Source organism: Mauremys mutica, chromosome 12 (genome assembly GCF_020497125.1).
Source record: "Mauremys mutica isolate MM-2020 ecotype Southern chromosome 12, ASM2049712v1, whole genome shotgun sequence".
In the NCBI taxonomy this organism is placed as follows: domain Eukaryota; kingdom Metazoa; phylum Chordata; order Testudines; family Geoemydidae; genus Mauremys; species Mauremys mutica.
In genome coordinates, this window is record NC_059083.1 from 22,667,469 (window position 1) to 22,682,249 (window position 14,781).

Sequence of the window (14,781 nt, forward strand, 5' to 3'; positions counted from 1 at the left end):
GGCCTCCAGAAGGGGCAGGGCCTCAGGGAGAAGGGGCAGGGTTGGGGCTAGCCTACCCCAGACAGCCCTTCAGCACTGCCCAGGCCACATCACCTGGGGCTCCAGCAGCGATTTAAAGGGCCTGGGGCTCTGGCCACCACTGTTGTTCCAGGAGCAGCAGCGGCTGCCAGGAGCCCCGGGCCCTTTTAAATCACCGAACCCCAGGGTGGCAGCCCCTTTTGCCTCCCTTGTTGGCGGCCTTGCCTGACACAGGGGTAACTGCATCGTTCAGCTGTGTGTAGCCTACATTGCGTGAAAGCGGATATACACATAAACGATACTCCAGCCTCACAAGGAAAGCAACAGAGGGAGATTTTAAATTTGTCTGATGGAGGGGAAAGCTTTTCCTCTGAGCAGCTGAATCCTTTTCAAACCCAGCTCCCACCAGTGAACTATGGGACCTTCCTACAGCCCCGAAGCTGTTAAATGATCAGAGAGGTTTGATTCTAGGTGGTGCTGGATTCCCAAGAGCTGCAGGACAGTCTGTGTGAGAGTGCTGCTTTCAGCTCGCAGAGGGGGAGTTACAAGCTGGGTCTGTTATTACTGATTGGATCACAGTGTTTAATATTGTTATTTGCATCCCTACAGCTCCCAGATGAGCTCTGACCTCGATTGTGGGGGGCCCTGCACAAAACCCAGTGAGGGACAATCCCTGCCCTGAGCCATTTACAGTCTAACTGGACAAGACAGACAAAGGATGGGAGGGGAAACTCAGGCACAGTGAGGAGAAGTGACTTGTCCAAAGTCACTTAGTGGGTCAGTGGCAGAGCTGTGTATAAAACCCCCACTTTTCCAAGGCCAAGTGCAATGTTCTATCCACTAGGCTACGCTGCCTCCCCCGCCCACCCCCAGCAGCACTGAGCAGTGATGAAGTGTGGCCATTAGGAGGAAAAGACCTTGATAAAGGTCCCAGGCCCTGCAGGGCAATGACGTTTCCCACTGGGATTCTGAACTCCTGTGCTGCTCCACGAGGGGTTAAACTCAGATGCTGCCGGCCTGCACTAGAGGAGCTCACGGGGCTAAACACTGCGTGGGACCCCGAGAACCTTGAGTCCGCACACAAAAGGGCTCCAGACAGCTCAGGTCCATGCCAAGTACCACTGGGATTACACTGGGTTGTAGCAAAACCAACCCCAGGCTGGAGCTGACCGGTGCCAGTCTGACCTGCTCTGTTGTGTACGTGGGCAAGGACCAGTCAGAGTGGTTCCATTAGTCCCACCAGGCAGCCTTTTGAAATCTCCCAGAATGCACTGCTTCCGGGATCTTTACCAGGGAATGGGACTGTGGTGTACCTGCCCAGGGGGCATTGCCATGGAGAGGGGTTAGGACAGCACTTGGGCAAACCCCAACCTATTCTTTGTACAAATCTGCATCATGTCTAATTAGGGAGGTCACTGAGGCATCCCCAGAACATCGGATATACCCACGCCTGCCTGCATGGGCCCGTCCTCACCAGTATCAGTCACCCTGTGTGGATCCCACCACCGTTTTTTCCAGCGTACCACCCACCTGCATCATTCTGCATGAAGGTGCCACCCCAGCCCCACCCCCACTCTCACGGGTGTCCTCCTGCAACCTCAGTCTCCTGCTCTCTCTTTTGCACCAGACAAAGCCACATCCAGTGCTGGGTCTCTACCGGACAGGGATAGTGCTCCACAAAACTGGACTGTGCAGCTTCAAACCAGATGAATGGCCTCCCGACATCTCACGAGTTTTGCCCTGGTGCTTAGACCAGCTCTGCCCAACCAGTGCAGCCCGAGGGCTTCAGGGCTGGAATCCCAGCCCATATTGAAACCCTGGTGGCTTCTGGGATTTGTATCCCTTTGTTTGTTAAACCTTCAAAAACAGGTTTGTTGATTCACCCCCTTGCGACTCCAGTGCCCTGTTATGCTCTGTACCATTAATCAATTCACAAATACCAGTAAAGCATGGGTATAATTGAGATCTCTTTCTAATTACTAAAAACAGTGAACCAGAATTGGTAACGAGTCTCAATGTAACATGCTCCTAGTTTCCATTAATGAGGTTTCATCACCTTGGTGGTCCTGATGTCGCAAAGCAATTAGAACCACAGTCATCTTGGGTTTCAGGTGGAAAAACACCCACTTCCAAGCACCTCTGAACTATCCAGATGAAACCTCCCAAATAATTTCTGTTTCTTCAGGAAAGAATCCAGGCCCATTTGAAAACTCTGAGGGAAGAGAGAGAAAAGCTGCTGGGATTGAAAACGACTGGAGAGAGGAATTGCCGGGAATATCTGGTAGGTGCCTGTTGTTATGAACCAGCTGTGGGACTGGCAGTGGGAGGTCTGACTGGAGGCAGACTCCTGTGTGGCCTACGTGAACATGGGCTTGTGTGTGTTTCTCCTGATCACAAATTGCTGGGTTAGATTCATGTGTAGACAAGCCCTAAGCTTTCATTTCAGTTGATGAGTAGCCCTTGTGGCTTGCCTGAATTCACACAAATGTCCCTGTGAAGTGCTTGTACACTGGGTCTAGACATTTTGTGCATTTTTAAAACATTTGTTTCTTTTAACTCCCCTGACGTCTCTGTCAGTGTAGTGCTGAGTTCTGCCTCCTGCTGCTCTGGGTCTGAATTTCCACAGACCATAAATAACAGAAGATGCTGACCATGACTGACAGGGAAACATCCCTTTCACAGGGACACAGGGGCCAAAAGGGAAGGTGTGAGAGAATCCCCTGCCTAGTACCCACAGGGTAGAGTCAAATGTCAGAAATCTGAGGATTTTCAAAGAAAATCACCCTCCTGCACACTCAGCTCTCCATGAAATGACCCTGGGCTCCATCCATGTCCCTGACCAGCCCTTGACCTATTTCGTACAGAAACAAACACAAACCGAGAGGCAGAAGATTGTGTCTGTATTTCATCAACTGCGGCAGTTCCTGGAGGAACAAGAGCGACTCCTGCTGGCCCAGCTGGAGAAGCTGGACAAGGAGATTGTGAGAATCCAGAATAAAAATGTCAGTAAAGTCTCCAAGCAGATTTCCCGTCTGAGTGAGCTGATCAGTGAGATGGAGGGGAAATGTCAGAAGCCAGCAAGTGAATTCCTACAGGTGAGACTGAATGAGAAACATAGGTGGGTGCTCCAGGACAGCCAGCTCTCCCCCTCAGTGCTACCCACCCTCAGCCCTGCCGATCAACTCCTCCCCCTTCTTCCAGCACCATCTGCCTGCTGCAATCAGCTGTTCCACAGTGTGCAGGAGATGCTGGGAGGGAGGGGGAGGAGCGGGGAGGGAGTGTGCTCATGTTAGGATTCCATCCCCACTTTGAACTCTGGGGGACAGAGGTGGGGACCCACATGAAAGACCCCCTAATCTTATATTCCATCAGCTTAGGTTAAAAACTTCCCCAAGGCACAAATTCCTTTGCTTGTCCTTGCTGCCACCACCAAGTGATTTAAACAAAAAATCAGAGATGGGTCACTTGGAATCCCTATTCCCCCAAAATATCCCCCAAACCCCTTCACCCCCTTTCCTGGGCAGGCTTGAGAATAATATACCAACCAATTGCCTTTAATGTAAGTACAGACCAGACCTTTATCTTTAGGACACTAAAATCAATCCGGTTCTTTAAAGAAGAACTTTATTATAAAGAAAAAAGTACAAGAATCACACCTGCAAAATCAGGATGGAAGGTAACTTTACAGGGTAATAAAAAGATTTCAAACACAGAGGACTCCCCTCTGGACTCAGCTTCACAGTTACAAAAACAGGAATAAAACTACCTCTTAGCATAGGAAAAATTCACAAGCTAAAACAAAAAAATAACCTAACACATTTCCTTGCCTTAGTTAGAATTTTTGTGATCTTAGATGGATCATTTCAGGTAGGTTTTCAGGAGCTGTTGTCCCTGCTTGGTCTATCTCTCTATCAGGAGAGGGAACAAACACACAGAGCCCAAACAAAACCTCCCGCAACCCACCGAATTTGAAAGTAGCTTCTTTCCTTATCGGTCCTTCTTGTCAGGAGCCAACCAGGTTATCTGAGCTTCTTAACCCCTTAGAGGTAAAGCGATTCAGTACAGCTGCAAGGAGGTATTTTATGTTACTCTTTCCTTAATATTTAGGGCAGCTCACAAGAGGAGGCGAGAAAGAGACAGGGTGGAGGTTGAGTGGGAGTGGGAAGGGTTGGGTTGGGGTGTGGCATTGGGGAAAGGTTTGGAGTGAAGGTGGGGCATGGGGTTGAGCACCCTGAGGGACAATTGGAAACCGAAACTGCCAGACCCCCACAGAAGGGGGAGCGGGCTGCTGAATCATATGCACTGGAATCCAGTAGTCGGAGATCTCAGTGTAACTTGGCGTGTGCATTGCTGACATCTGAGTGAGTATTATTCGTAGCAGAGTCTCAGGGATATGAAAGATGGAAAAGCCCCATTAGCTCAGGGAATCAATGGCTCTGGGGCCAGGGCAGGGGCTCTTCCCCCATACTTCCTAAATCCCTTCCCTGTGTGTGTCAGAGAGGACTGAAATTCTTTTGTCTCGCTCTCCTCTAGGACGTCAGAACCACCTTGAGCAGGTATGTGGCTCCCTCGCATTCCACAATGCTGGGAAAGAGCTTGATGAGGGTAGCACCACATCTCCCCGGGGCTCTACAGCAAAATGTGTGGGGAGATCCCATGTTGGATACAAATCTCTCTGATCAGCTCCATCCTGGGGTGCTCACTCTTGTACAGAAGACTCTGGAATTCTCCAGTCAGTGGGAAAGACTGACCTCAAGTATTTTGTAGAGATGTCACATCCCTGGGGCATAGGCGGCGAGTTCTATGGGCCCGTGGGGCCCAGGCCCCACCAATAATCCTAAAGCTGGGCCCAGCTCCACCAATGTTTGGGCCCCAGGCCCTGTGCTTTGGGGGGTCCCCGCGCTGCCATGCCGGGCGCTCTCACCGCAGCAGCAGCTCCCGGCAGAGGCCCCAGCAGCAACTGGGCTCACAGCCCATTGGCCGGGAACCCCAGCCAATGGGAGCTGCCGGGGGCGGTGCCGGAGCTGCCTGGCCACGCCTCCACAGCAGGGAGGGGGAGCGAGCCACCGGCAGCGTCTGAGCCCTGGGCAGAGCAGCAGCAGGGTCTGTGCCTGTCAGACAGACTCAGCTGGTGAGCTGTGGGGGCAGCCAGACACATGGACACAGCCGGGGAGGGGGGGTTTGGTGGGGACAAACAGACACAGCCAGGGGGTTGTGGGACAGACACACACAGCGGGGGGATGGGGACAGACAGACACAGCTGGGGGTGGTGGGGGCAGCCAGCCAGACACAGCTGGCGGGTTGTGGGAGAGACAGACACAAGGACACAGCCAGGGGGTTGTGGGGCAGACAGACACAGCCGGGGGTGGTGGGGGCAGAGAGACACAAAGACACAGTCGGGGGGGGGGGGGCGTTGGTGGGGACAGACAGACACAGCTGGGGGGTTGTGGGACAGACAGACATAGCCGGGGGTGGTGGGGGCAGCCAGCCAGACACAGCTGGGGGTTGTGGGACAGACACACACCAGGACACAGCCAGGGGAGTTGTGAGGACAGACAGATGGACACAGCTGGGGGGTTGTGGGGACAGACAGATGGAGCCGTGGGCGGGGAAAGGAGCAGCAATGGGCACCCCGGGGCTGGTATAAAATACACAGGATGGGGGGAGCTTCCTGAGGGGACTATAGCAACACCCCCCGCAGAGCAGACCCAGGTTGCAGCTGGCTCTGCCTATCACAACCCCCTGCCCCACAGAGACCCACACAACCCTCTGCCCCCTCGAGAGACTCCCAATGACTCCTGTGCCCCTGTCACTCCTCTCCAAAGAGCCCTCCCCTTTGTGCCAGCCCACTCCCCTCCCCCACTGCCTCCCCTCCTCCAAAGCTCCCTACAATCTCCCCCTTTGCCTTCCGCTCCCCAGCCCAGCCCATTCCATTGGCCGGGAGGCTCCCAGTCTCGTGGCTATCAGGGCCCATGGGAGCTGCACCTGAGGCAGGGTGCCTGCCTGCAAATGCAGACCTGCCTGGCTGTGCCTCCACAGCACAGGGAGGGGGAGCCTGAGCCACAGGTGAGCAAGCCCTGGTCATCATCACAGGCCCAGTAATTCTCTGGATATTTAATTTCACTGAGGCAAAATGTGTGCAATTTTATGGGTTGAATGATTGAATGACATAATACCCACCTGCCTGCATTGTCCATCACTAAGTCCAGTAATTTTGTCAAGTGTTTGTTGCACAACATGGTGGTGCCTACCCCTACCTTGTGCTTCAGGGGGTGATGGGGTCCAGGGCAGCCTGTTATAGCCTGTTATAGAACTACCTGATTAGTAATTGGATATGTTGGCTGGCATCTTTTTTTATGTGTTCGCTCCCCCTGATGTTAGAACCTGGCTACACCACTGGGGAGGGGAGCTTCCTAGACCTGTGCAGCTGGGGCTTAGGTGAATTTTGTGATACTGTGCCCCTCCCCAGCTACCACCCTGCAGTCCCCACTCCTGCACCATGCTGGGCAAGGGGCAGCCCCATCCCCAGTGAGGCTATGGTGAGGGGTGGCAGCAGGGGAGGCCACACATGATGGCAACTCCCCCAGCCCGGTACCCACCATAGGGGAGGTGAGTGGGCTTTCTGGACCTGAGAGGGACCTAGGAGCATGTGCAGTGAACTGCGGGGGAGAGGAGGGGTCCCTCCCCTGGAGCTTGCTGCTGCCAGGGAGGGTGGAGGGGAGTCCTCTTTGGCCCTAGCCCTGGGGCAGCCTGTCTGCACCCCAAGTTCCTTATCCCCAGCCCTGCCCCAGAGTCCTCACCTGACGGGAAAAACACGCAACTTAAATTTGGTGGTCAGTTTAGAGTATCATAGAATATCAGGGTTGGAAGGGGCCTCAGGAGGTATCTAGTCCAACCTCATGCTCAAAGCAGGACCAATTCCCAACTAAATCATCCCAGCCAGGGCTTTGTCAAGCCGGGCCTTAAAAACCTCTAAGGAAGGAGATTCCACCACCTCCCTAGGTAACCCATTCCAGTGTTTCACCACCCTCCTAGTGAAAAAGTTTTTCTTAATATCCAACCTAAACCTCCCCCACTGCAACTTGAGACCATTACTCCTTGTTCTGTCCTCTGCTACCACTGAGAACAGTCTAGATCCATCCTCTTTGTAACTACCTATCAGGTAGTTGAAAGCAGCTATCAAATCCTCCCTCATTCTTCTCTTCTGCAGATTAAACCATCCCAGTTCCCTCAGCCTCTCCTCATAAGTCATGTGCTCCAGCCCCCTAATCATTTTTGTTGATCTCCACTGGATTTTCCAATTTTTCCACATTTTCTTGCAATGTGGGGCCCAAAACTGCACGTAGTACTCTAGATGAGGCCTCACCAATGTTGAATAGAGGAGAATGATCATGTCCCTCGATCTGCTGGCAATGCCCCTACTTATACAGCCCAAAATGCTGTTAGCCTTCTTGACAAAGGCCAGAGGAGGGAGTGTTAGTGCCTGTGTGGACTTCTGGGAAGTGCATGGGGTGGAAGGGGATGCTGGGATGCTCTGGAACCACTCCTTCAAAGCCAGTCAGGACTCTGGGGGAGCCTCCTCTCTGAGCAGACTGTCTCCAAGGCAAGAAGCTTACACCTTCCTGAGTCTGACCTCAGAGCATTCAGCATGCCCTTCCACACCATGCACTTTCCGCAGTGAGTCTGCCCAGGCGGGGTCCTGGGGCAGCCAGAGGTCCCTGCACCCCAACTCTGCAGTCAGATGTGACTCTCAGCCAGACTGTAAAACAGAAGGTTTATTAGATGACGGGAACACAGTTTAAACAGAGCTTGTTGGTACAGAAAACAGAACCCCTCTGTCAGGTCCATCTTGTGGGGTGGGGAGCCCAGAACCAAGTTCTGAGTCTCTCCCCATTTCCCCAGCCAGCTCCAAACTGACACTCCCTCCTCTGGCCTCTGTGTCTCTTCTGGACAAGGAGGCCACCTGATCTCTTTGTCCCCAACACCTTCAGTTGGCATCTTGCAGGGGAAACTGAGGCACCCACACAGTATTCAGAGAAAATATTAAGAACATTCCCACTTCATCACAACAGATGCAACAAAATATAATACTGTATATTGAAGTAGGCAAGTGCTGCTTCTGACTTTCCACTTTTAATTGACCCTTGTAATCTTGTGGCGCTGACGCATTGCAGCTTCATTTTATATCGGCTTACAGGGTGGGAGCGGGGGGGCACCACCATTTTGGGCCCCACCAAAAATTATACAAACCTGCCGCCTATGCCCTGGGGGACTGGCTGCCTCAGGATTGTGGGGATGGACTATGGGCCTGTCACTGCTTGGGCACTGGTCACTGTTCAGCCCAGGGCAGTAGTTTTCAAGAACCTTTCCCCACCTGAGGGCTGTTTGGAGACGTGTGAGAAATGAGCTGGGGCGGGGGGAGATGGTGTCTCAGTCTAGTTCCTAGAGGCAGATTTCTACAGCACTTCACCTGGGAACCTCCTGTCCCTCAGAGCATGGAGACCATGGAGCGAATTGGCCATGGAGATTCAATTCCCCTTTTGTTCCCAGAGCTGATCTCTCCAGACCAGAGTTGCAGAATATTAATGACCTTTGAAGGAGAAGGTTGCTTGGCCCTAGGCTGTGTTGCATCTGCTCTGAGGCTGGGAGAAGTCGAGGAATTCTAACTCCAAGCCCATTAGAGCAGCGATTCACTAGCCAGAATTTATAATGAGTCACACAGTAAAATATAATCACGTGAAATTGTTTCCCTCCAGGTGTGAGAAGGGGAAGTTCCAGCAGCCAGAGGAGATTTCTCCTGAACTGGAAGAGCGAGTCAGTGGTTTCTCCCAGAAAACGATTGTGCTAATGGAGATTCTGGGGAAGTTCAAAGGTACTTAGAAGGGATCTAGGAATGGAAATTGGGATAAGCCTCTGAGAAGAGAATGGTGCTGATAAATTGGTTCACACTTAGATGATGCTGTTAAATTAAGAAATGACTCAAAGACTTTAAAGCCAGAAGGGACCATCATGATCATCCAGTCTGACCAACTGCACACTGCAGGCCACAGAATCTCACGCACCCACTCCTGCAATTGACCCCTAAGCTCTGGCCAAGTTACTGAAGTCCTTAAATCATGATTTTAAAACTTCAAGTGTAACTGGTTGAGCACTCAGCAGTGTGGCTCCTCCTGCTGGTCAGTCAGGGAATTAGGTTTCCCGCTCCAGAGCGCCCACTGCTGGCCAGAGTCTCTCCTGCCTCAGGCCCCTCCATGTCCCTCCTGGACCCCAGTGCCCCTTACCTTGGGGTTCTGCCCACAGCAGTACCCCCACACTCTGGGTCTCCTCTCCCAAGGGCATCCCAACCCTCTATACCCACCTTGCCTCAGTGGTTACTGCCAGTCATCTAGCCCCCTTTCTCTGGGGCAGCCTGCAGTCCACAATGTCCACTCATCATTAGCAAGGGGGTTGGACCTACTGCCTTTCTAGCCCTAGTACCATCCCTGGCCCTTAACAAGGCCTCAGCCTGGGGACTTGCCAGGCTCCCCAGCTCTGCCTGCCCCACCCCAGCCCTGCTCCGTGTAAGGTACCTTGTGCTCTGCTCCCAAGCAGCCCTGCAGTGAGACTCTTGCCTGTCTAGCTCCCAGCCCTTTGATCAGGGCCAGTTGTGACCTAATTGGGTGTGGCCCCAGCTGTGGCTTCCTCCTGAGCTGCTTTTCATCTTTTACCTCCTTTTATCCCAGGAACAGGGTAACTGCCCCACTACACAAGTTACAGAGAATCCACAATTGACTCTAGTTCAAATCTGCAACTGACCCGTGCCCCGCGCTGCAGAGGAAGGAAGGAAAAATATCCCCAGGCTCTGGGCTTGGCTACACTTACAAATTTGCAGCGCTGCAGCAGGGTGTGAGAAAACACCCTCTGCAGCGCTGCAAATTGCGGCGCTACAAAGCACCAGTGTAGTCAAAGGCCCAGCGCTGGGAGCCGCGCTCCCAGCGCTGTCCGTTATTCCCCACAGGGATGTGGAGTACGGACAGCGCTGGGAGAGTTTTCTCCCAGCGCTGGTGCTTTGACTACACTTAGCGCTTCAAAGCGCTGCCGCAGCAGCGCTTTGAAGTGTAAGTGTAGCCAAAGCCTCTCTGACAATCTGACTTGGGGGCGGGGGGAATTTCTTCCCCACCCCAGATATGGTCAGTTGGATACTGAGCATTTTGGCAAGACCCAATAGCCAGACACGTGGTAAAGAACTCTCTATAGCTCAGAGCCCTCCCCGTCTACTGCCCCATCACCAGCCATGGGGCACATTTCTCAATGGTGGATCCAGCCCATCACTGAGCTCTGATCCCGTTTGCAGCTAGATTGGGCCAAATGGGCTGTAGAGAAGGAGAAAGCCCCTCCCCCATAATCAGGGATCCCCCCAGCAGCTGCAGGCACAAGGCGTGTTCCTGAGAGGGCTGGGAATGGGGTGGGGGTGGTGAGGGTGGGTGGAAGAGGGAAGGGGGTGGACGAGGGACAGAGGGACGTGGGCAGTGTAAAGCTGGGCCTCTGACACTCTGAATGCTGGGAAAGACACACGGGGGCCATTGTCACAGGGATGTAGCTCTGGCTGGCTTCAGAACTTCCTCAGCCTGTGCCAAGTTCTGCACCGGCCCCTGCAGCCACTGAACAGCAGAGTCACAAATGGCCCCTCCCCTCTCCCCTTTTGCCAGCATTGGGGTGAATCTGGCCCACAGAGTCAACCTTCCTCTGCCTCAGTTTCCACATTTATGAAATGATTTAATTATTATTCCTATATCTGCCTGTGGAGGATGGGGGCCCCTTCATGTTGCTCTTTGTAGTGTCAAAGGGACCCAAGTGGGTAAAGTTACTTTTATGCCAAAGTCTTTGTATGATCTGGGTCTAGGTTACGACAAAAGGCCGTAAGTGAATGAGACAAACCAACTGGAGTCTGAAGGGAGGGAGGGCATGAGGAGGGGAAAAGTAAATCTCACTTGCAGATTGTCTGTCCTGGGATAGTTGTGAGGCTGCAGGGATGTTGGTCCCAGTGCTGGGAGATGCCTGAATCACAGAGGAAATAGAAGATTTCAAACCTTTTTATATTAAATAACTGAGTGTCTCTGTCTGTTTCTCTGTCATAATTATAAAAGTTACAGAGTGGGGACGCTGTTATAAGTATGAAAGTCTCAAATCTCACCTCTCTTATCCTTTCCCCCTCCAGACACTCTGCCGTCTGCACTAGACAGAAAAAGGGGGGAACCCCTAGGAGCCCCCAGACTGGGTGAGTTTGCAGGTGGAGATTGTCTTTAAATTATGAGAAAATTCCAGAGAAAACGTCTTCATGAGATTGTAGCTAAAGTTACCAACCAAACTGACAGCGACCATGACACACACAGCCCTAAAAATAACACATTAAACAGTAAGGAGATCCAGGGGCCCATGTCTCCCCTCCCACAACACCCACACACTTTTAAAGGTGGGATGACCAGAACACTTTTCAGCATGGGCATAGTTTGGGGGAAGAGGGCCACGTTGCCCCCCACACACACTGCAAGCCTTGGGCAGGGGTGGAGCATGGCAGGCAGTATCTATGCTTAGGGCAGGGCAGCTGAGCAGCTCCTCTGTGTGTAGTGCAGCCCCTGCCCACAGCACCAATCTCGCCCTGGTGCTGGCTTCTCTCAATGGCCCCACCCCTGCTCCTCTTTCCCTCAGGCCCTGGCCAGGCCAGAAGGCAGATCCAGGCTGCCATCCAGGGACTGCCCTGGGACGCCCTGGATCCTCCACCTGCCCAGGGTGGTGCACCCCGGGGAGTGGGTACATGGGCTGGGGACTGCTGCCAAAGGCCCATGGACCCATGTCCAGGGCAGGTGGAGTGTCAGGGGCTCTCCATAGCGGGCAAGTCTCCCAGCCTAGCCAGGGGGCAGGGCCTCAGTCAGGGCCACGGAGGGGGCGGGGACACAAAAAGAGTCCTGACACCACCCTTAGTGCTGAGTTCATCCCCATTCTGATGAACAGAAACACTCTTAACTGAGTCACACGCGAACAGAGCTCCCTGCCACATCCCTCTGCTTCACCCCGGTGCAGGGGGTCCCCCATCGCTCTTCTCCAACATCCTGCCTTTCCTCTGGGCAGGGCTGGGCTCTCCCATTGGAGCTGCTCCCTGCTTCCTGGATTGGGGAGATGCTCTTCCTGTGAGACTGGCAGCTCCTCCTTTCGCTCTAGGCTGGAGATGGTGCTACCACACCCAGTGCCACCTCCTACTCTCTGGTCTTAAGTGGCTGTTCCCCATTGCTGCACCTTCCTCTCTGTTCCCTGGCCTGGGAGTGGAGGCTGCATTAGGGGAGGGAGCTTCCCTCTGGGGTATAAAGCTGGTACCTGCCACTTCTCCTCCCTCAATAAAAGCTTCTGACGCCTTCCTGGCTGTGTCTGTGCTGCTGGGAATGGGGCAGCAGCAGGAGCAGGGAGCTGAAGCCTCTGTGATAAATGAGTTACCAACCAAACTGACAGCTCAGGGACCAATCCATGCAACAAACCTCGATGCCAACTCTGCCCACATATCTACACCAGCAACACCATCACAGGACCTAACCAGATCAGCCACACCATCACTGGTTCATTCACCTGCACGTCCACCAATGTAATATATGCCATCATATGCCAGCAATGCCCCTCTGCTATGTACATCGGCCAAACTGGACAGTCTCTAAGGAAAAGGATAAATGGACACAAATCAGAGATTAGGAATGGCAATATACAAAAACCCGTAGGAGAACACTTCAACCTCCCTGGCCACACAATAGCAGATCTTAAGGTGGCCATCCTGCAGCAAAAAAACTTTAGAACCAGACTTCAAAGAGAAACTGCTGAGCTCCGGTTCATCTGCAAATTTGACACCATCAGCTCAGGATTAAACAAAGACTGTGAATGGTTTGCCAATTACAGAACCAGTTTCTCCTCCCTTGGTTTTCACACCTCAACTGCTAGAACAGGGCCTCATCCTCCCTGATTGATCTAACCTCGTTATCTCTAGCTTGCTTCTTGCTTGCTTATATATACCTGCTCCTGGAAATTTCCACTACTTGCATCCGAAGAAGTGGGTATTCACCCACGAAAGCTCATGCTGCAAAATGTCTGTTAGTCTATAAGGTGCCACAGGATTTTTTGCTGCTTTTTCATGATAAATGAGAAACTAATGAAGTGGGACCTGTTACAAAGACTGAGGAGCTGCAGTGACATCTCTGCTCAGTCTCAGGGCTGGTCTACACCGGGGGGTGGGGGGGTGTCGATCTAAGATACGCAACTTCAACTACGTGAATAGCGTAGCTGAAGTTGAAGTATCTTGGATCGATTTACCTCTCGTCCTCATGGCACTGGATTGACGTCCGTGGCTCCCCCAGTCGACTCCGCTACTGCCGTTCGTGCTGGTGGAGTTCCGGAGTCAACAGGAGCGCGTTCGGGGATCGATATATCACGTCTCAATCGATTACTACCTGCCGATACAGCGGGTAGTCTAGACGTACCCTCAGGTGTCCAGGACAGAGGCAGTTCCCTGGGATCCGGGACTGTTCCAGCCTGAATGGGGCTGCTGGGGAGCGTGAGAAATGGCCCCAGCCCCCCCCAGGGCTGAGCTCTGCCCCTAATGCTCTGATTCTCTCTCCAGTGAATGTGACTCTGGATCCAGACACGGCTCATCCCAACCTCATCCTGTCTGAGCATCGGAAAATTGTGAGATGGGGACACACGCAGCAGCGACTGCCCAACAACCCTGGGAGATTTGACACTTGGCCCTGGGTGCTGGGCTGTGAGGGATTCACCTCGGGGAGACATTGCTGGGAGGTGGAGGTGGAGGATGGGCGATGCTGGGCTGTGGGGGTGGCCAGAGAGTCTGTGGGGAGGAAGGGATGGATCAGCCATAGCCCTGAGGGGGGGATCTGGGCTGTGAGGCGGTGGGGGGATCAGTTCTGGGCTCTCACCTCCACTGTGACCCCCCTGCCCCTGAGCCGGGTCCCCAGCAGGATCCGGGTTTGTCTGGATTGTGACTGGGGGCAGGTGACATTTATCGATGCTGGTGACGAGGCCCTGATCTTCACTTTCCCGCCGGGCTCCATCCCTGGGGGGAGAATCCGACCCTGGTTCTGTGTGGTGGGGACATGGGGATCCCGGCTCAGACTGTGTCCCTGAGACACACAGCAGAGAGTGGAACTGGAAATGAGCCTCTCTAGCCACACAAAGCCCAGTCTCTATGACCTTGGAGGACTCCCATCTACCCAGCCTCTGGCTCCTCATCTCTATGGCCCCTGGAAGCACCTCCCCCGCCCTCTTTGCAGCCCCAGGGATGGGAGGGGGAAGAACTCCTGAAGCTGCAGGAGGGGCAGAGGTGGGGGCTTGGCAGGGGGAACTAACAGCCGGGCTGGGGACAGGCGGAGGTGGGGGTGGCAGGGACACAGCATGAATCAATCAGGGTTTGGAGGGTTGGGGAGAAGCAGCAGCAGCCAGGAGCGTTTTGTACAGATCTGTGTCCTTAGATCTCACTGGGGGCTCCCAGCCGGGGATCAGCACGAGGGGAAGGGATAAAATCAGGGAAAGAAGAGAGCAGCCGAGGGGGATGATCTGTGACACGGAGGAGAGACACAGGGAAATAAACGGGGATAGGAAGTGAGGCTAGAACAATAATGAATAGAAAAGGACAGTACGGAAGGAAAGGGAACGTGAGCGGGATGGGGAGATTTATTACACGTTACTGAAAGAGAGACTGTAACTCATTAATTCCCTGTATTAATTCCGGGA

At 53.4% G+C, this 14,781-nt stretch overlaps 2 protein-coding genes across 2 annotated transcripts in view; both read left to right on the forward strand.

The window, feature by feature from the left end:
• Positions 1-4,697, forward strand: part of LOC123346628 (zinc finger protein RFP-like) — a gene marked incomplete at its 5' end in the record, with an annotated part of 42,020 nt that extends 37,323 nt beyond the window's left edge. The window contains 4 exons of the mRNA XM_044984106.1: positions 2,204-2,299; positions 2,883-3,113; positions 4,552-4,574; positions 4,670-4,697. Of these exons, the coding sequence (XP_044840041.1) occupies positions 2,204-2,299; positions 2,883-3,113; positions 4,552-4,574; positions 4,670-4,697 (378 nt within the window). The remainder of the gene's footprint in view (positions 1-2,203; positions 2,300-2,882; positions 3,114-4,551; positions 4,575-4,669) is intronic.
• A 4,001-nt stretch (positions 4,698-8,698) lies between these two features.
• LOC123344916 (zinc finger protein RFP-like) lies at positions 8,699-14,361 on the forward strand. Its single transcript, XM_044981418.1, has 3 exons — positions 8,699-8,890; positions 11,216-11,275; positions 13,655-14,361. Exons 1-3 carry the CDS (start codon positions 8,728-8,730, stop codon positions 14,173-14,175), a joined length of 744 nt encoding a protein of 247 aa, XP_044837353.1. The 5' UTR covers positions 8,699-8,727; the 3' UTR covers positions 14,176-14,361.
• The last annotated feature ends 420 nt before the right edge of the window (positions 14,362-14,781 follow it).